The 20,794-nt window shown below is 38.9% G+C and overlaps 1 protein-coding gene across 3 annotated transcripts in view; it reads left to right on the top strand.

Moving 5' to 3' along the window:
* Positions 1 to 20,794, top strand: part of LOC125716036 (astrotactin-2-like) — a 228,358-nt gene that overhangs the window by 177,485 nt on the left and 30,079 nt on the right. For all 3 annotated transcript variants that reach the window (XM_048988276.1, XM_048988269.1, XM_048988284.1), the window contains 3 exons: positions 499 to 764; positions 11,716 to 11,849; positions 12,614 to 12,762. In XM_048988276.1, coding sequence (XP_048844233.1) covers positions 499 to 764; positions 11,716 to 11,849; positions 12,614 to 12,762 — 549 coding nt within the window. The remainder of the gene's footprint in view (positions 1 to 498; positions 765 to 11,715; positions 11,850 to 12,613; positions 12,763 to 20,794) is intronic.

Below are 20,794 nucleotides of genomic sequence, written 5' to 3'. Positions count from 1 at the left end.
CATCGCAGGGCACACTCACACACCATGCACTCACACATGCAGTTCTACGGGCAATTTAGCAACTCCAATTAGCCTCAGCATGATTTTGGACTGTGGGGAAACCGGAGTACCCGGAGGAAACCCCACGACGACATGGGGAGAACATGCAAACTCCACACACATGTAACTCAGACGGAGACTCGAACCCGGGTCCCATATATTATATTATGTTATGTTATGTTATGTTATGTTATGTTATGTTATATAAACGATTACTCGATGAATCATCCGATTAATCGGTAGATTTATCTATTATTAATATAATTGATAGTGACAGCCGTTAATTTTCCTTTATTATTCTCGAAGACCTAGAGATGCATTTGTTAATTGAAATGAAGGTAAAGATCGAATGCGGTAATCTGCGTAGATATGCTTACTGACATGCAACTTTTTTTTTTCCTCTGCAGAGAGACTTGCATCGTAACGATATAATGTTTTGTTGTTCCCGCTCCATCCCAGAGACGACGGACGCCGGAAGCCGACGGGAGCTGAAGTCCATGCCTTTCATCACTTACCTGACTGGTCTCCTGGCGGCCCAGCAGCTGTCTGAGGACCACCTGGTGTCGGGGGTGGAGATACGCTGCGACGAGAAAGGACAGTGCCCGGTGACCTGTCACCTGTGTCGCCATTCCGGGCGAGAGCAGACTGGACCCACCCCCGTAATGCTGGAGGTGACCCGCATTGTGCCCCTCTACAGCCTGGTGCAGGACAACATCACCAAAGAGGTGAGACGGCTGAAGGGAGAAGGACAGTGTGTGGCAGAATGAGGCGGATGTGTCCTGCTTTTCCTGTTTGAAATGGTATGGCGTTAGCTTATGCCTATGCTTCAACCTACAGAGGTGCATAGGTCCTCAAAATGACCATGACTGGCTTTAGCACCAGTTTTACAGTTAGCGAAAGTGATATATGCTGGACCCATGTGTTAGCCACAATTAAGCAATAAACGAAAGAATTCAATCGCATGTCAATTCCATAGGCACAAAGCAGTAATGGGAGTCAAACCCACAGCCCCAACCTACGACACAGTAGTAGTATCCATTGAGTCATCATGCTACTTTAAGGTGGAGCCAAATTAATTTTCCGACGTATTTATAGGCAGTAAATAATTAAGGCATGGTAAAATAAAGCAGATTTCTATAATATAGCTTAGTTACAATTGTAACAATTGTTGGTGCTTTGGAAAAATTCCTGAGCCCATTTAATTTGTACATTTAAGAAAACTTTAATCCAGCTACTAATCTTGATAATATATCTGAAGTTTTTCCTTCCTTCGCAGCTAGAATTTCTATTTATGTTGCTACCTTGCAGTGATTAAATTCACCTATAGATGGCAGAAGTGGTTTAGTTTGGATAGCAGAAGAGGTAGCCAGAGTGCCGTAACCCAGAATTTCAGATGAAGTAATGCTACCAATACCTATCTGTTATCAGCACAAAATGGGTTATGTGCTCTTCTGTTGACCTTGTTTCCTGACAGCGAGCATTTTTCTCTCTGTGCCTTTTTTTGTGCAGAATGACATCATTTTCTAAATATCCATTTATAAGTTTTAAACATTATATTTTATAGCCTTACAATATTTAAGTTAACCGCTACTGCTATTGCTGAAAAAATAAAATAAAATAATAATAATAATAATAGCTTTTCCACATAATTATTTAATTCATGCTTCTTTAAATGCTGTGTGTTTTCTGTGTTTATTCACATGAAGCCCTGGCATGCAGTTTCCTGCGATCATTCTGCATATAATTGAATAGTTCTGCAGAAGAATAAGGAAAATACTTCTTAATTGGGATGATGATTAAACAGATATAATGTTTCCTTTCCATCTCCAGCACGCATCATTGGGCTGCCTGATGCACTTTAGAGAGTCACCCCATCTAGAATCCAATGTCAAAATAAGTAATGGGTCTTTGCTGAGAATCCATGCTGAATATTAGCCATAAAGTCAACATATATCTGGCTTGGATTTTCTCTAAAACACACATCTGCAAAACAAAAATATGCATGCACACATGCACAATGAATACTTAAGCATGCACAGACACACGCACACACCTACATAAAACACATCTGTTTTTAATTCAAACAGCCCCTATTAAATTTGTATTTTACCACTTAATTGGCTACCCACTGCAATTCAGTGACAAAGTGCATACAGGAGGCAAAACGGCTTACAATCACATGATAATGAGTAAAACCTATTTTCAATGAATTTCTCAACATAAACGAAAGGCTATGATCAGTAGTAGTGGCTCACAAGTGGGTCTGTCACTAAATAGAAGAGGTGAGAAATTCCCCTTTCTTCTTGCCGTTGTCTAGGGACAAAGGCGACCAGTGGATTGTTTGCAATGGCTGCCTCAAAGGTACCAGGGGTTATTAGTTATTAATGCTACAGTAGTTTCTTTTGGAAGAAACTATTGGCCTTTTGGCTGCAGATCTGGAAAAAGGTGAAGCCAGTTAGCATAACAGAAACACAGAGCTTAGTAATGCTATAAGAGTTTCAGCCTAAATTCAAGGTTTATTTGAACCAACTGCTTAGTTTGTTCACTTCACTACCTTTGCTTGCCATGTTATTGATGCAATAAGGTATTACGTCATGCCATCACCCAGGGTTCACATAATGTCTGATGTGGCTGATGTAGGATTCTACTTAATGTAGACATTCTAGGGCATATTTCCATTATATTCTGATTATTCTCTAACATGTCTTCTGGGAATATACATTGTTACATTGTAGTTATATCTTCTTCCATCACATAATCAGTGTATATAGTACATGTAATAGATCTAGTGTATTTAAACAGTGCAGAGACTGGAGATTGCGTGTTCTTTCCATGTTTCATTCTCGCCATGTTCTGTGTGTGTGGAGTGGTTCCTGTTGCATGCCATGTAAAGGACTGGAATCCCTTCCTGGGTGTCCACTGGCCATTTGGCCTGAGCTTCCAGGGATAGGCTCCAGGCTCCCCCCGACCCTGCATTGGATTAGTGGTTATGGAACATGAATTTTTTAAAAAGGCAGTCAGACCAACTGAATCGTGCAAATACAAGAAGGTTGCGGCATTTAACTGCATATAGTCACAAACAGGAGTGTGAATCTTTCCCATATTTCTTGTGGGAGTACAGTATAGTATCAATACTTTTAGTCTTTTCTTTATGCACTTTATGAACATAATTTCACAAATGTGAGGCAGACAGAAAAATGGGTCTGAAGAGTACCATGGCAGTTTTGTGAAGTAAAAATAAGTATGATAGGTTCATTATTTCATAAACAAGCAAATCCTAGCTAATGACAGAATGATAACGTTTGTTTTGGGTAAAATTGAGCATAAGATTATTAAATATTAAAATGCTTTACCAATAGCAAAGCTAGAGTCTATGGGTGCTTTCATTTTCAACAAAATTTAATTAAAATCAAAACCATTTAAACATGAGTCAAACTGCATCAAAGTATGAAATAAGTTGCAATAATTGGAGGAAATAATGCAGTCAAAAGACATATGCCTTATGTTTTCTAAAAGTGTTGCATATGAGGCAACATTCTGGACATAATGGGAGACCTAGAAAGCACAGCCCTCCAGTAGTGGTCGTGACCGTTGAAGGATCCATGCTGACAAATAAAAATGTCTGCACAGCGTGTTTATGGCCTTCACATCGACAGTGCACCTAACAAGTAGCAAGTCATAAAGAAAGAAGAAATCAATGAATCAAAAAGCACAAAATGACCTGGCTACCCAGGATGCCGAGCTGCCGATCGTTTGGCTTTATGTACAGAAACAGTGTTGTGGTTTGATTTGTATGGGAAGTTGGTGGCATCAGCAGGGATGCCGACCATTTGTAAATTTGCAGATGGTCCTTATTAAATAAAAAATAAAATATGAATAAATAAAATAAAATAGGATGTCAGCAAAAAATATGGCATTTCGGTTCTTGTCATTAAATTTAGGTTTAAGGTTGGCAACCCTGGATGTCAGGCATGTTTAACAAAGGACTTCATGAAGGAAAAAGAGTTAAAACAGCAAATCATCCCACGTATGAATTGTGCAAATCAGTCTGGAGCAGGGATGTGCATCTTCATCAAAGAGGAGATGTCATACACATCTCCATGCATTGCCATGGGTCCGATACATTAAAGATAAATATGAAGCAACTGCTATTGCGAGATGATACGATTCACCTCTTCTGCGTGGCAGTGCGATTCAACATGATATAATGCGATGGATGATCCAGTGCATATAAAGCTCCTTGATACACAGTATCTGAAAAAACATTGTCACATCATCATCATCATCATCATCATCATCATCATCATCATCATCCAGTATCAGCTTTTCGTTGAATGAGCCCTACGTCTCCAACTTAGAACTTGATTTTTTGATTTTTAATATCAGCTTGTATATCATTAAACACAGCATTTTTCATTCATGAAAATGTTTTACTGTCAGCAACAGAGGTGTGCCTTACTTTATATAATGTCATCATGTATGATATCTGTCAGAGGTGCGGGTTAGTGAGGGGCAGGCGGGCAGGAAGGATGCAGGGAAGGACGAGGCAGGGAGACAAAAAGTGGGGAAAACTGGGGATTTATTAAGGGAAGGACGACTACGGGTAGAACGGGACATAATGACAGAACTAACATGAATGACGGACAACAGGCGAGGCAAGACGTGGACTGAAATAGACAAGACTGGGCGAAAATAATCAGACACAGCTGGGCAAGATGGGGGAAGCACACGTGGATAATCAGGGGCGTGGCGCACACGAGGATCGGACGAGCCGGGCGTGACAATATCATGCTGATATCAGACGGAAAAAAGTATTTCTCCACAGGGGTTAAGAAAGCATTAGTACCATTGTCTGAAGTAAAACGTAAAGCCTTAAGAACCCACAAGAGTTTAGGTACTTTAAGTGACATGGGGCTTTAGGGTTGACTTGTTCTGTTTGGCAGTATTGACTGATACTGTAGTGGAACAGTCAGCATTATCATTGACTTTTTAGGTGGTTTTTACTTCACACTTTCAAGGTTTCTGGTTTGAATCCTGGCACGTTTATCTTACCTGCATGCTTTGGATGACATGAGGAAACCTGTGCAGCACAGGGAGAATGTGCCAACGCCCAAAACACACCGAGGAGAACTGGGGGGTTTCCACCCTCAACCCTGGAGTTGTGAGGCTACCATTCTGCCCCTTAACGGCTTGTAAGACATCCTCTGGGACATAAAAAGTTTGATTATATCAAACCATCTCACAGCAAGCTCACTGCAGTGTATATCGGTTTAGCATTTATTTTCACCCGCTCTCTGCATATTAAAACATAGGTTTTTGGGGGCATTACTCAACAGCTTACGAAGACATTTCTTATAAAGTCCTGTCACTTTGTGGCATTACAAACAACCCTTTAAAGATACTGTATCGTGCATATGTGTGTAGCCTTCAGTGGAACGGTGTCCCTATTACCTTGTGCTTCATGGATAATCTCCAGGTTAATGCTGTGACCCAGTACCGGAAAACTATGGAAGATGGATAGATGGATGAAAGTGATCCTGCATATTTTATTTTTATACTTCTTCAATACATTCACAATGAAAGTCATTAAAAAGACTGAGAGGCAGCAGAACGATGAATTAAAGGTCATTCAGCAACATGCAATTGTTCTCCATTAAACATGACATAACTATTCTGTAGTTTTTAATTTGTTTTTCTGTATTTATTTTCTGTATATTGTCATAGTTTGGCACCCCATCCTGGGTTATTCCCTATCCCATAGCACCTGGGATAGGCTCTGGACTGCAGCCCTGCATCGGATGAGTGGGTATACTGTAGAAAATGGATGGATGGATATTTATCTGTTTATTAGTTTACTTCTGAACATCTAACTATCTACTTATGCTCAAAAATAAGTGACATGCGTTTTGTACATTTACATCCTCATCTCTCAAGTGTTTGTAAATTCCCCTAGGAATGGTCTGATTGATAAGTACTTCGTAGCTACTTCTCACATGCTTCTCTTCCTACTGCTTGGGCTGCCAGTTTTTACCTGTGATAACCACAGGTAAGGCTGATAGTATATTACTTCTAAATTCATTGCAGTGGCATATAATTTGTCATTCAATGAATAATTTTACATAGAACTATATAGCCTGTTGTTTAGATATCCCATAATTCCATGTCCTGGTTTATACCATGGCAAGCTTATGGTGACAGTACTTCTCTGAACTTGCTAATCTTGCATATTTAATAACATCCATGGTTACTTATTTTTACAGATTATTATCAATAAAAGAACTTTCCATCAATTTTATTCTTGTATGGCACTTCTAATACCAGCTCACAACAGAACAAGCTTAACCAAAAAACACATTCTCCAGAACTGTTGCTGTCATGTTTTACATTATAAGTACTTGAGAGGACCTTTTCATTATTGGACATGGACAAGATATCAAGCTACAAAGATCTTATAGACACAACAGGAAGAAGCAAGAAGCGAGGATTCTGTCTCTCTAAGAAAGTTTTACCAGGGACATCCCACCTGCAGTGAAGTGTTCTCAGTAATAGGAGCTGGAATAACTTCTCATAAATTAACTGATCTGATCAAAAGATTGATCATCTTATTAGTGGGTTTCCTGCAGGTGTGTATATACCAATAACCTTTCTGCAAATGTACAAAGCGGTTGAAAATGAGAGCATGGCAGCTACGTGCTTTTCTGACTTAAGTGCATGGGAAAATCGACCCCAAAATGTACAAAGATGGACTCCCATGTCATAATCAGATATGTTTCTTATAAGCAAGAGATCAGTGTTGTGTTCCATTTCCTTGTCTTTGTCTTAACACCAAATTCAAACCCAACCTCTTTCTCCAGAGCTAAAGACAGTAGCTTGTTCTATGGGATTCCCAAATATTCCCAAGCCAACTGGGAAATGTAATCCCTCCAGAGTGTCCTGGATCTGCCCCATGGCCTCCATCCCGGACATGCCCGGAACAGCCCCCTTTGGAGCTGCCCAGATAGCATCCTTACAAGATGCCTAAACCACCTCACCTTTCTCATCTTGGCTTGTTGGAGTGATGACTCCCATTCAAGGTGCCTCCTGATCTGCCAACTTCTCTCCTTTTCTCTGAGAGTGAGTCTGGCAAACTGCAGCCACTGAACTAATCTGCTTGTCAATCTCATGTTCACTCTTGCCATCTCTCGTAAATATGTTCCTGAGGCACTTAAACTCCTTTACTCTGGGCAGATTCTGCCCCTTCACCTCAAAGGAGCAATTCATTTGTTCTGAAAGAGTATTCTGGCCTCAGATTTGAAGACACTGATTCTCAACCCTGTCATTTCGAGGCCATTACTCAAGGACCCGTGCATGCTGACTGCCCTTATCAGATGAGTCCAAAAGAACATGTATAATCTGCCAAGCACACAGGCACTATAAATGTTTGTTTCATAGCCTTCTTGCTACTTCACTTGTTGAAGAACAATAACAATAGTAATTTTAAATGAATCCTAATAACTTTTCAGTCACATACTACAGCCGTAGCTAAAAGTTTTGAGAATGACACAAATATTAATTTGCTGTCTGTTGCCTCAGTTTTTATTATGGCAATTTGCATAAACTCCAGAATGTTATGAAGAGTGATCAGATGAATTGCAATTAATTTCAGAAGTCTCTCTTTGCCAATCTCAAAATGCGCATTTCCACTGCATTTCAACCCTGCCACAAAAGGACCTGCTTGATTCTCCCGTTAACACCGGTGAGAGTGTTGAGGAGGACAAGGCTGGAGATCACTCTGTCATGCTGATTGAGTTAGAATAACAGACTGGGTGCTTTAGAAGGAGAGTAGTGCTTGAAATCGTTGTTCTTCTCATGTTAACTATGGTTACCTGCAAAGAAACATGTGCAGTCTTCACAGGCAAGAATATTGCTGCTAGTAAGATTGCCCCTAAATCAACCATTTATCGGATCATCAAGAACTTCAAGGAGAGACATTCAGCTGTTGTGAAGAAGGCTTCAGGTTGCCCGAGAAAGTCCAGCAAGTGCCAGGACCATCTCCTAAAGTTGATTCAGTTGCGGGATCGGGGCACCACCAGTGCAGAGCTTGCTCAGGAATGGCAGCAGGCAGGTGTGAGTGCATCTGCACACACAGTGAGGCAAAGACTTTTGGAGGATGGCCTGGTGTCAAGAGGGGCAGCAAAGAAGCCACTTCTCTCCAAGAAAAACATCAGGGACAGACTGATATTCTGCAAAAGGTACAGGGATTGGACTGTTGAGGACTGGGGTAAAGTCACTTTCTCTGATGAATCCCCTTTCTAATTGTTTGAGGCATCATCAAAAAAAGACTGTGAGATTGTGAGGGAAAAAATCGTGAGCGCTACCATCAGTCCTGTGTCATGCCAACAGTAAAGCATCCTGAGACCATTCATGTGTGGGGTTGCTTCTCAGCCAAGGGAGTGGGCTCACTCACAATTTTGCCTAAGACCACAGACATGAATAAAAAATGGTACCAAAACATCCTCCAAAAGCAACTTCTCCCTATCATCCAAGAACAGTTTGGTGACGAGCAATGCCTTTTCCAGCATGATGGAGCACTGTGCCATAAGGCAAAGTGATAATTAAGTGGCTCTGGGAACAAAACATCAACATTTTGGGTCCATGGCCAGGAAACTCCCCAGACCTTAATCCCATTGAGAAATTGTGGTCAATCCTCAAGAGGCGGGTAGACAAACAAAAACCCACAAATTCTGACAAACTCCAAGCATTAATTATGCAGGAATGGGCTGCCATCAGGCAGGATTTGGTCCAGAAGTTGACCGACAGCATGCCAGGGCAAATTGCAGAGGTCTTGAAAAAGTAGGGTCAACATTGCAAATATTGACTCTTTGTATAAACTTAATGTAATTGTGAATAAAGGCCTTTGACACTTATGAAATGCTTGTAATTATACTTCAGAATATCATAGAAGCATCTGACAAAAAGGTCTATAAACACTGAAACACCAAACTCTGTGAAAACCAATACATATGTTATTCTCAAAACTTTTTGCCACAATTGTATTTTGTGAGGACATTCTTCTGCATGTTTTTTTTTCTAAGGAATTTTATATTAAGCACAATCATTTATTGGCCATGGCACAAGTGCAAGTATAGGTACGTAGGAATTTATCTCTTCACCCACCTCAACTTTGGAAGTAGGCCTGATAGCATCTGTGATCTATGATGACGTTTTCTTTCTCTATGCATTTGTAACTTAAGATTTTGTGTTGATTGGTTTTGCCTGGTTACTGAAGGATTACTGTAAACAGTTAATGGAAATTATATTGAGTTGGAAATAATGAGAATTTCCCCATGGGAAAAATGGGGAATAAACAATAAAAGTATATTATTATTATTATTATTATTATTATTATTATTATTATATAAAATGTTTTTAAATATTTATTAGTAAATTTAGACAGCATAAACCTTGTCAATCACCACTATTGATAGAAAGACAGAAATTTATCATTATTATTATTATTATTACTATTATTATTAATAATCATTGTATATAGCAGCATTCTTCTAGAAGAGCACTTTCCTTTGTTCTTTTTATAGTTGTGTTTAGTATTGGAACATATTAAACCTCTGAGTATTTGTAGGCCAAGTAACATGCATTATAGACTCTGTCATGCTTCAGCAGTTAGTAAATGGAATCTTTTGATTTTTGAGAACAATTAAACAGTGCATGTATAAAATGAAAGAATAAGCCATGCCCATGCAATGTAAACATGTCTGAGCCATGCTTTTTGGCAGCTGGCCTTGCAAATTGATTTTCATATTTCTTATTGGCTTTTTAACATTCACCCAGTTCTGTTCAGATTTACACTGATTAATGCTGCTCAATAACTCAGATTAATTATGTTACATTTCTGTGGATCGCTATAAGTGCATTTGCTGAAGTCTCAGGGAATGACTTGTATTTGAAATCTCTTCCATGCTACTATAAGTGGAGAATTCTTTATGGTCTTAGAAAGATTTCATTAAAATGTTGAAGGTAATGTGTTATGGCAATGGGAATAGGCAGACATGTGGATGACCTCCTCCTTCCCCAATGTTATGCACCAGGTATGTTTTCTGTGCTCTTTTCTGCCTCTGGGAGGGCCCTAATGATGAACACAGGTACCCTGACATCTTTGTGCCAAGAGGAGGCCACATCATGTAAACACCGCAGGGAAAAGGACTTGTTGACTTTGCTACATCTGGACAGGTTTATATTTGGAGAAAACCAAAAGATGCCTGCCACCCACAATCAGGATCCGTAATGTTATGGATAGCTGTCCCATGGGAGTCACTATGTCTGATGAATGCTCTACATTGTTATATAATGGCCAAGTAGTGTGAAGCCATTTTATAGGGCCAGAAGCAGCCTATGTTGCAAACATCGTTCTCTTATGACATTCCCATATTGATAATGCCTCATACACATTGGTAATAGAAGAAATAGGAGTGTGATTTCATGAGCATCAGCATGAAATCAAACACCTCCCAAATCACCAGAACTAAACATAATTGAATCTTTGTAAGAAGTTCTGGAAGTTTTTCTAGGTCCTTTATAGAACCTTAAAAGTACTCATCTGGAAGTTAATCCCAGGCCCGCTCACAAAGTGACATATAAGTTACCTACAAGTGACGTACAAGTTACCTACAAGTGACGTACAAGTTACCTACAAGTGACGTACAAATTACCTACAAGTGACGTTCAAGTTACCTACAAGTGACGTACAAGTTACCTACAAGTGACGTACAAATTACCTACAAGTGACGTTCAAGTTACCTACAAGTGATGTACAAATTACCTACAAGTGACGTTGAAGTTACCTACAAGTGACGTACAAATTACCTACAAGTGACGTTCAAGTGACCTACAAGTGACGTACAAGTTACCTACAAGTGACGTACAAGTTACCTACAAGTGACGTACAAATTACCTACAAGTGACGTTCAAGTTACCTACAAGTGACGTACAAATTACCTACAAGTGACGTTCAAGTTACCTACAAGTGACGTACAAATTACCTACAAGTGACGTACAAATTACCTACAAGTGACGTTCAAGTTACCTACAAGTGACGTACAAATTACCTACAAGTGACGTACAAATTACCTACAAGTGACACACAAGTTACCTACAAGTGACGTACAAATTACCTACAAGTGACGTACAAATTACCTACAAGTGACGTACAAGTTACCTACACGTGACGTACAAGTGGTGCTATTCTGTAGTACTAAAGCAATGAGTATGTTTACCCATGGAGTGAAACGTGCTGATTTTGTAGCTAACATTTTTACCTCTTTGGCAACTTTCAGTAATTTTATGTTGTGTAAATTATGTCATAAACAATTTATCACTTTGAGATTTATTTATTTATTTACTTTGCACGCGATCAGATTAGTAGGCTTTTTCAAAACTGTTTTTAATTACAGTACCAGAAAAATGACATAAAACCTCATGACGACCACCCTGCTACATGATGCATGTGGCACTAAAGAAGCAGGATTCCGTAGAAGATGTGCCATTTTCTATCACCGGGGGGGATGTTTGTAGACCCTGTTGATAAGACCATGAAGGTTTGGCAGGAACAGTGATTCAGATCTCAAAACCTAAAGGGGGAAAAATAAATAATTACATTTTTCTCACCTATTCCTCCCACAGGCTTTCAAAAGTGCCACAATGAGCTCATACTGGTGTGCAGGGAAGGGTGATGTAATCGAGAACTGGTGTCGCTGTGACCTGAGTGCCTTCAGCAAGGATGGCCTGCCCAACTGCAGTCCCCTCCGGCAGCCCGTGTAAGTCACAGGCCAGCAGCCTGTCTGTATATACCGGGAATATCAACCCGACTCTTCCCGATGGAGACATGCTGCATTTATATTTACAGTTCTTTGCATATGGTGTGAGCCAGATAGATTTGCTTGCTTACCTGACAGCAGATTCATCTGAAAATTTAGCACAGAAAATAAATGTATGTTCTCTGACCAACTGTGAGGCCAACAGTGATATATTTATTTAGAATTTATTTTGCCCATTTTGACATTATATTTCACCCTACACAATATCAGTCCAGACCCATGACAAATATCCTTACCAGAACTAATTCAGCCTTTAAAACACAAAGTAATTTTTTGTCTTGTAAATCAACTTGCTTATTTCTTACATTTATTTATTCCCAGAATTGGATAATTCAGGTCCAGAAAGTTCAAACCAGGATTTTGTTTCGACCAACCAGTTGAGTCTCTGTGACTGTGACTCTTTTTGCTCAACTGGTTGGTTGAAGCAAAATCTTAGTCTGGACTTTTACTCTCTGGACCTGAACTACCCACCTCTGTTTATTCCTTCCTCATTCTTTCTTGGAGGCAGGTGGCCTTTATGCCACAAACATTTCTTTGATCGGATCTCCGGAGGGGCACTGATGTTGTACCCTTGAATTCTACATACTCTATAAATTGGATAAGAGGAGTTGCTGTTGAGTAGAACTGCAGTTTATGTCACCGTGAGTGACACCCTCTGCCATGTGACTGAATCATTCTTTGTTTTTCTCTTGTTGCAATCTAAGCCTGCGTCTAGCTCCTCACCTTGAGCCCTCTAGCACAATGGTGGCCCTGGAGTGGCTGGATGTGGAGCCTCTCATTGGCTGCAAGGTTTCTGATTACATCATACAGCATAAGAAGGTGGAAGACCCATCTGAAGCAGAGATTTATACAGGTAAGTTAGGGCTTTTCAGAGTGGAGGAGACACAATGTAGTAACAGAATATAGTGCATATTTACAGTGTTTTAAATGTTATAAAGTTTAATGTTACATATTTGTAATGGTATCTTGCTGCATTTTTCCTCAAGATAGTGATTTAGGCAACCAAGGTTCAGATACCATTTGATAATCACCACAGAAGTATGAATGCTTATGCAGTGAATTGTACCTGCACAAAAAAATATTGAGTCGGTATGTGCGAATGTGTGCGTTTAACGGTACTGTAGGCAACCTCAATATGTCGAGGTGAACTTCTGCTGAAGACAATTTGAAGAGTATTCCACTGGTACGAACCCATTGCCAGCTTTAATTTATTTTGCTCAACATATAGTTCATCTTCGGTCCACAAGCAGAACAAATCAGACACACAGGAATTCACAAAAGGTCTAAATCTAAGGTAGGCACAGCTGAAGGAATATTAGATCAACAGCTTAACGTAATGAGTGCCTTTGAATTATGTGAAGGAGATGCCACTGCTTAAGTCAACCTTGTGAGAAGAATTCAGCCCAGACTTATTTATTTGATTATATATATATGTTTGCATATAAAAACAGATATTTACTGAATATTCTACACATTGCACTGTGTAAACTGTGAGGTTTTCTAGCAAACACAGTAATCTCCATTCTGCAAGTTCATATTTGATGGTGTAATGTGTGTATAACAATATACAGCTAAATACATTAGATTGAATGTTTTCAAACTAAAAACTCTTTCAGTTATTATTTGCCACACATTAGCAAAAAGAAAACAAGCAAGCAGGGAAGGCAAGTGCATGTGTAAATGCAAATGCAGTGCACAGAGGCCAAATGTGTCTGTTAGCCGGGCCTCTATCCCTCGGACATGTCCGCAGTGCGTCGCGAGAAGAAGGAAACAGTTGCTTATCCACATAAAGGTGCAACATACTTCCATTTGCGGCGCAGTAGCCCGCTGTCTGCAGCTATTTATGTACAGGGCAGTTCCAGGTGCTGCGTAAAATCAGATACGCTCCTCGGACTTCCTATTGTTTGCTATGTTTTTGCTAATTACAGTATTAGATTTTTTTTTTTCTTGTGAACTTTCCCTGTGTGATGTGGGCAATTTAAGTTGGAAATGACATAGATGCATCAGAAGCAATATGCACTGAAAGACATAGAAGTAATGAATAAGATTTTTTTTAACTGCTACTGTATACCTGAATTTGCAATTCTGATATCAGAGCTGTGCCAATGGTTGTTAAGAATTTCAAATGTAAATGCATGATGAGCAGAGATTTTATAATAGTATATAAGATGATAGAATAACTACATTTTCTGTGTTTCAGCACAATACATTTTGAAAATTGCATAATATGCTACATCAAAGATAACATGCATTTGATGGACAAGTATATTGTCAATGTACTGGGAATGTAGTTAAGTCTCAAAGCTGTTTGTTTTAACTGCAACATTTATGGGTTCTAGATAAAAGGCTGTTTTGCCTAAAAAAAATAATATTCCGTGTGGGTGTAATGCTACTATCATTGTTTTTAACCTAAGCAGAGGTTTATTACATGTGCTTCATATGCATTGTTGTGTTAAGAGCCAGCATTCAGATAAAAAAGGTCATGACCAGTCATGAACTGGTGGTCCACGTTATTTTGGTTTGGGTGACGTACATTTGTCAGATTCTGTTTCGTTACGCAGAATTATGTTTTTTCTTGGTCGAGATGATTAATCTATAATTATGTCTATATTTTTAAAAAGTCCTTTTTTATATATTGCAGTTATCACTTCTTTTAAAAACCCATTTATATATAATTTCATTTGAATTTGCTGTTGGCGTGGGGTTGGATCTTATTCAGATAAATGAGCAGTCAGTTAAGTATAATATCACCTTTTTGAGTGAAAAGATTAATTTCCTTAGGTCCTAGTTCTGTGGTCACGATTAGCATGTCTCTGTTTGAGCGGTAGAGGAGATGGGAGCTGTTGATGTCAGTGAGGTCACTGAAATACGCTTTGGGTGTAAACCTCTGGACTTGACTGCTCCACTTTTCCTTTTCACTTAGATTAAAGGTTATTCTTGTGGTTTGTATTAATGAGAGACTCTCAAAGTCTGCACAAGATGGGCTTTAGGGGAAGAAGTTTTGAATTCCCCATTAAATTTGAGTAATTTGACAGGCCCTAGACTTAACACTGACCCTACTAAGGGGAAGGTGACTCAGACCTTTGGTGATGAGCATAAAGTAAAGAACGAAAAGGTGCAATGGGGCTGATGAGGTTTTGTCACTGTTGGGTGGATGAGTAATATAGCCCTGCAGGGCCGACTGTGACGATTATGGTCATGGGAGGTGACATCCTGGACAAGAGGGGACTAGCAGGATCGTGTCATAATGTGGTGAGGGGTAGAGACTCACACTCCCTATTAGAAAAATACTTGAGAGAGAAGTGTTTTCTCTCCTTTTTATTACATTGCATTGCTCCACTTAAGAATGGTGTGGGTTTGGGTTTTTCCTTGTTTGGTAGTGCATAGCACCATTGACTATGAAAGAGGCTGCAATGGTTATGAAATGTAGCAGAATTGAAATTGACTTAAACTTTCTCTGTCTTTTCTTTGTAGTCCTCTTAATAGAAGTCTGAGGCTTCCACACAGCTGAACATAATTAAGTCAGCATTAATTCTTTAAGCTGTGTTTTAGACTAAAAGACAGCGTGGTAACGCTTTACTTAAAGCAGTCATTATGAAGCATTATAGATACCTTCATAATGCATTATAATGCATTGATAAAGTATTACTGTACAAACACAGCTATAACTATTTATAAAAGGCAAAATACCGTATAGTCATTTTTTGTTTTTGTCCTGGTTAGAACAGTACAATCTCTTGCTACTCTTCTAAAACCTCCTAAAAAATTTCATGTGGCTACTTGTACGTATATTTTTGTCTCTAACGATTTACACATTTGGGCCCTTGATTGTGAATCTTACTGTGGGTGCTACACTAAGAATTGCAGGTCTGTTTTTAGTGGAAAACCGTTGAACCATTGAACTGATTTGTTCCATCATTTCACTTCATTTTACCAGGAACAGTTGACTTGTTAACAAACATCTTACATGTTTATTATGCTTGCTACCATGGAGTAAAAGCAAAAAAACGAGAGAAATTGCCATTTGATATATGCCAAACTCTCCAGTTTCATGCTGGGTCATAATAGACCATAACAGTCTGTTCTGCAATTGAGGTTTAAAACCACAATGAAGAAAAGCCTAACATCCTCCTTTCTGGAGCTCACAGAGATACCAACAAGTGAGCCTTAAAACTTACAATGCAAATATGTCATTGAACTTTTATGTTTACATTTTCAAGATGCAGACCAGTGGGTACAATTGTGCTTTTTAACTTTATAGCATGATTAGTTACTACATTTGTTCTCAGTAAAATTTGACAGTATATCCTCATTTAGGGTCATGAACTCATATGAAGTGTTTGGCTACATGATGTGTTCTGGAATATCTCTGTAGACTTTTAATACTAGTATAATGCTGTGCTGTTTTGAGCCATGCCTTTTATATGTGTAGAAATTTCCAGTATAAACATGGCTGTTTAGTGCATAGATCTCTAAGTCCATAAGCATTTAAACCAGTCCTAACCAACGAGAGGGGGCCAATAAGTCTGGGGGGGGGTTAGTAAACCTTCAATCTGAGCAGTTCATGTCCAAATCCAGAGTAGCAGAGACATCCACATGACATATGGAGAACATGCAAAGCTGATTGATCAATTTGAACAAAATTAGCTATTTACCACAAGGAAAATGTGTTAAAGTAATTATATATGTTCAGTCAAATATAAACAGAGCAGAATAATAAAGTCAGAGAAGTTGCTGGCTGGCAGCATTGCAATTGTATCTTACTGATTAAAGAATTTATATTATATTTAATGTATATCTATATTTATTTTAGACATGATATATCAGAACACGCTCTTTTGTATCCCACATCTTTCCAAATTATTATCCAAATAATTATTTCTCAATTAGTGATATTTCTGATCATGACAGGCACTGTTTTTAGAGGCTTGGCCAACATCATGATGTCAGATTTTATAGCTTGGCAGGAATTGTCCAAAATTTTTATCAGAAAAGGTCATGTCATTGAAGCCCAGTAAATATTTTTGCCTTCTTTAGAAGCGAGGAATTATGTTTAAATTGTAGCTCTGCAGTTTCCTGGGCCAAAGGGCCACAGCATTAAATGTGCCTGCTTGGCCTGCCTTACTGGACACTGTAGCGAAACTATCACTGACTGATCTCAGTCAAATAGGCTGCAGTAAAGTAGCCAAATAGTCATGCGTCATATTGTAAATATGCAGTATAAGTTTATTCAGATTTTTATGTAGTACTTGTCTGAATGTTTTCTTTACTTCTGCTGTTCTTGCTCTATATCAAACAAGTATCCCTTGACCCATATTACAAGGAAGCTATTAGACACCCATTGTGTTGTTTGTGTTGTATTCATTATGCTGCTTTTTAAAAGCACAAAAAGTCCGACAATATGCAACAAGCAGTCATCTCTGTTCGGTGCTTGGAGATAAATGTGCATTCTATTATTGTGCCAAAGTAGCAAGAACATGCGTACAACTGCATATCAGAAGTGTCTTCTCAGGCATTATTCTGTTGGATTTGTGGGCTGTTTCAGAAGCATGTTATTTACCTGCTTCAAGCTGTGTGGATTTTTGACATCTCAGTCATGTGGAGGTGGTGTATTTTTCCCTGCCCTGGGGATCTCACTGGTATAGCGATTAAGGGACTGGACATTTGTCTCTATAGTGGCAATGACTCATCCCAGGCAGAAGAGCAAGGTCTGTGTACCTGTGAGAAAAGTAATATCTGAATTTTGTCTTTGTCTACTCCGGAGCCCTAAATATGCATGTATTAATCAAACGTGTGCTGAAGTTGTCAACTGTTGGGTTGCCAACTCTCTCGCATCTGGGGTGACACTCACACTTTCTGGCTCTCACATCCCCACAAGAAATATTACTACAAATCTGTATTATTCCATTATAAATCAAAAATTAACTACATCAAAAGCATTGGCATAGTTTGCAAACCCTACAGACTATTTACAAGGTAGTAAAACTATTACATACATATAAATGAGTGCGCAGACTTGTCTCGAATTGAAAATCTCACACCAGCCAACTGACCAGAGTTGTCAACACTGGTAATGAATTTTATTGGAAGATAGCTGTAGCCGAAACAGATGCTGCAGCCACTGTTTGAGCTAATACTTCAACATGATTTAACTGTCTGTGAAGTTGCTGGGACATTGCTGGGTGTCACACGCTGGTGATGTCACCTCACAGCATGCTGTCAGACTGTGGGATTAGACACTTGTTCTATTTTTGGAGTCTGTGTTCTCTCTTTTTAACTCTTTAGGTGATATTTTATCTCTTTGTCTCTAAAGAGTGATCACAATTTCTGGTGCCAGACTTTCACTCCTTTCTCATATTATCTGCTCATCTTTCATTTTTCTCCCTCATACTTTGAATTATATTCTTACGTATAGTTACATGGCAATACATTTATCTTGCTCCCTTTTATCTGTCTATTGACCTAAAATAGGTTATATATGTTCTGTATATGAGCTGTGAATATAAATCTGAGTAATTTGTATTTGACCAGAATGAAATATCATCCAAATAGGTAATATTCTCTTTCTTGGACAGGTTGGTCTGACAACCATTTACCAATTTCTATGGCTGTATTAATGATCCCCGGTTGGGATTTAGTACAGATATAGGTCAAATTCTTACATAATCCTGTACTTATGTTTGCCTTTTATTACTGAGTTTTTATTATTGAGTTTTTCCTTTCTATTCAATGAACAGCATGCTTAGATGCCACCTATATGGTAATTTTCAAGCACCAGGCTGGAAATGTATATGCTTTGTGTAAAGCTTCTAACCTAAATGCTCTTCCTGTCAGATCATGTTAGAGATGCTCCTGATGATGGGAGAGAGCGGATCAGAGGGACATTACCAGCGGCCAACTGATTTCTTTTTTTTTTTTCATTCCTTTCCTTTTTTTAAAGTATGACTTCATTGCTAAAAATGGACTCTTGTTGCTTCATCATTATGAGATTCAGCATTAGCAGACTGCAGAGTAGGCAGTGGGCCAGACTCCATCTTTTCTTCTGCACTCACTATAACTCTCTCTCTCACACACACACACACACACACACACAGAGGTATGTATTCATACCTTTGTGGGGACCGACCATTCTTTTCTATGGGCATAACCTTAATCCCAGCTATGGCAACCCTAACCCTAAGCCGGAGTGACCCAGAGTGACCAAACAAAATAAAAGACTTTTGAAATTTTTAGTTTTTTGACTGGAAAAATGTCCCCATAAAAATAACAGCCTTTTATCACATTGTGAGGGACATTTTGTTTCTACAATGTAATATATACATGCACACACACATACACACATACATACATTATACCTTTGTGGGGACTCATTTCTATGGGGAAAACTCTAATCCCAACATGACATACTTAACCCTGACCCAGCCTTAACCTTAACCATAAGTAATCAAACAAAATACAAAAGACTTTTGGCATGTTTTGTTTAATTGCCTTCACATGTCTTTGCGGGGACCTGAAAAATGGTCCCCACAAAGTCAAAATAACAGGTTTTTATCACATTGTGAGGTACATTTGGTCCTCACAATGTAATGTAAACATAATCCACACACACTAACACACACAATCTATACTACATACAGTACATGTGGGGAAGCAATAAAAAAGGCCAATAGGATGTTGGGTTACATCTCTAGGTGTGTGGGGTTTAAGTCAAGGGAGGTGATGCTACGATTATACAATTCCTTGGTAAGACCCCACCTAGAATATTGAGTGCAGGTTTGGTCACCATACCTTAATAAGGACATTGCTGCCTTGGAAAAGGTGCGACGTAGGGCAACGAGAATGATTCCTGGCCTTTAAAGGAATGTCTTATGAGGAAAGGTTAGCTGAGCTGAATCTGTTTAGCCTCAAGCAAAGGAGATTAAGGGGGGACATGATCTGGGTATACAGTATAAGATTCTAACAGGTCTGGATGCTGTTCAGCCAAATGGTTACTTCGATATTAGTTTAAATACTAGAACTCGTAGCCATAGGTGGAAATTAGCAGGAGAACATTTTAAACTGAATTTAAGAAAACACTTTTTTACACAGCATGTAGTTAGAGTATGCTAGTGCAGCGCAAGCTAACACCCTGGGTTCCTTTAGATCAGGGCTAGATAAGTTTTTTGCAACTCTGAGTTTAGTTAGGTTCTCCCCAAACGAGCTTGATGTGCTGAATGGCCTCCTCTCGTTTGTAAATTTCTTATGTTCTCATGTACATTTTATATTCTACTTGAAAATTTTTTCTTCCTTGATATGATCAATTAAACTTTGAAGTATAACTAATTTTAAGTATTATAGGACGTATTAATGTTCTCCCATCATAGTATTTTCATGATTGGATCACTGATTACAAACCAACCGTAAGCTTTTATTTATGGGGAAGACAGATGTTCATTTTTATAACTAATGCACACTAACTTATGATTAAATTAGGGACATCACAGTGTTTCGTAATTTTAGTTGATGATGTCAGTGTTGAATGACCTTACCTAATGATTATTACATACCCAATTTTGTAAATGTCATGTATGACTCATACTGAAATCATATTTAGTTGTATCGCTCTGACATATTTTGGATTAATGCATTCTGTGCCTAACTTGTGCTTATTAAAGGAGCTTACTGATAATTGATGGTGACTCCTGCAGCCAATTTAACCGCAGTTCAGCGCAAGCAGCCGTAGAGCTGAGACCAGGCAACCCACACCAACCTACTGTACGTTACTGTCAGTCAGCAGGGAATGGCTACGGTGGTATGTCCAGTCATAATGTCCCTCTCACTCTTTATAATAGTGCTCCAGGGCCTACAAATGAATCAAATAGCACCACTGCAAAGAAAGCAAAGTC

The sequence above is a fragment of the Brienomyrus brachyistius genome, chromosome 2 (assembly GCF_023856365.1).
Source record: "Brienomyrus brachyistius isolate T26 chromosome 2, BBRACH_0.4, whole genome shotgun sequence".
NCBI lineage: Eukaryota > Metazoa > Chordata > Actinopteri > Osteoglossiformes > Mormyridae > Brienomyrus > Brienomyrus brachyistius.
The sequence above is the reverse complement of the archived record's forward strand: the minus strand, read 5'-3'. Positions and strand labels throughout refer to the sequence as shown.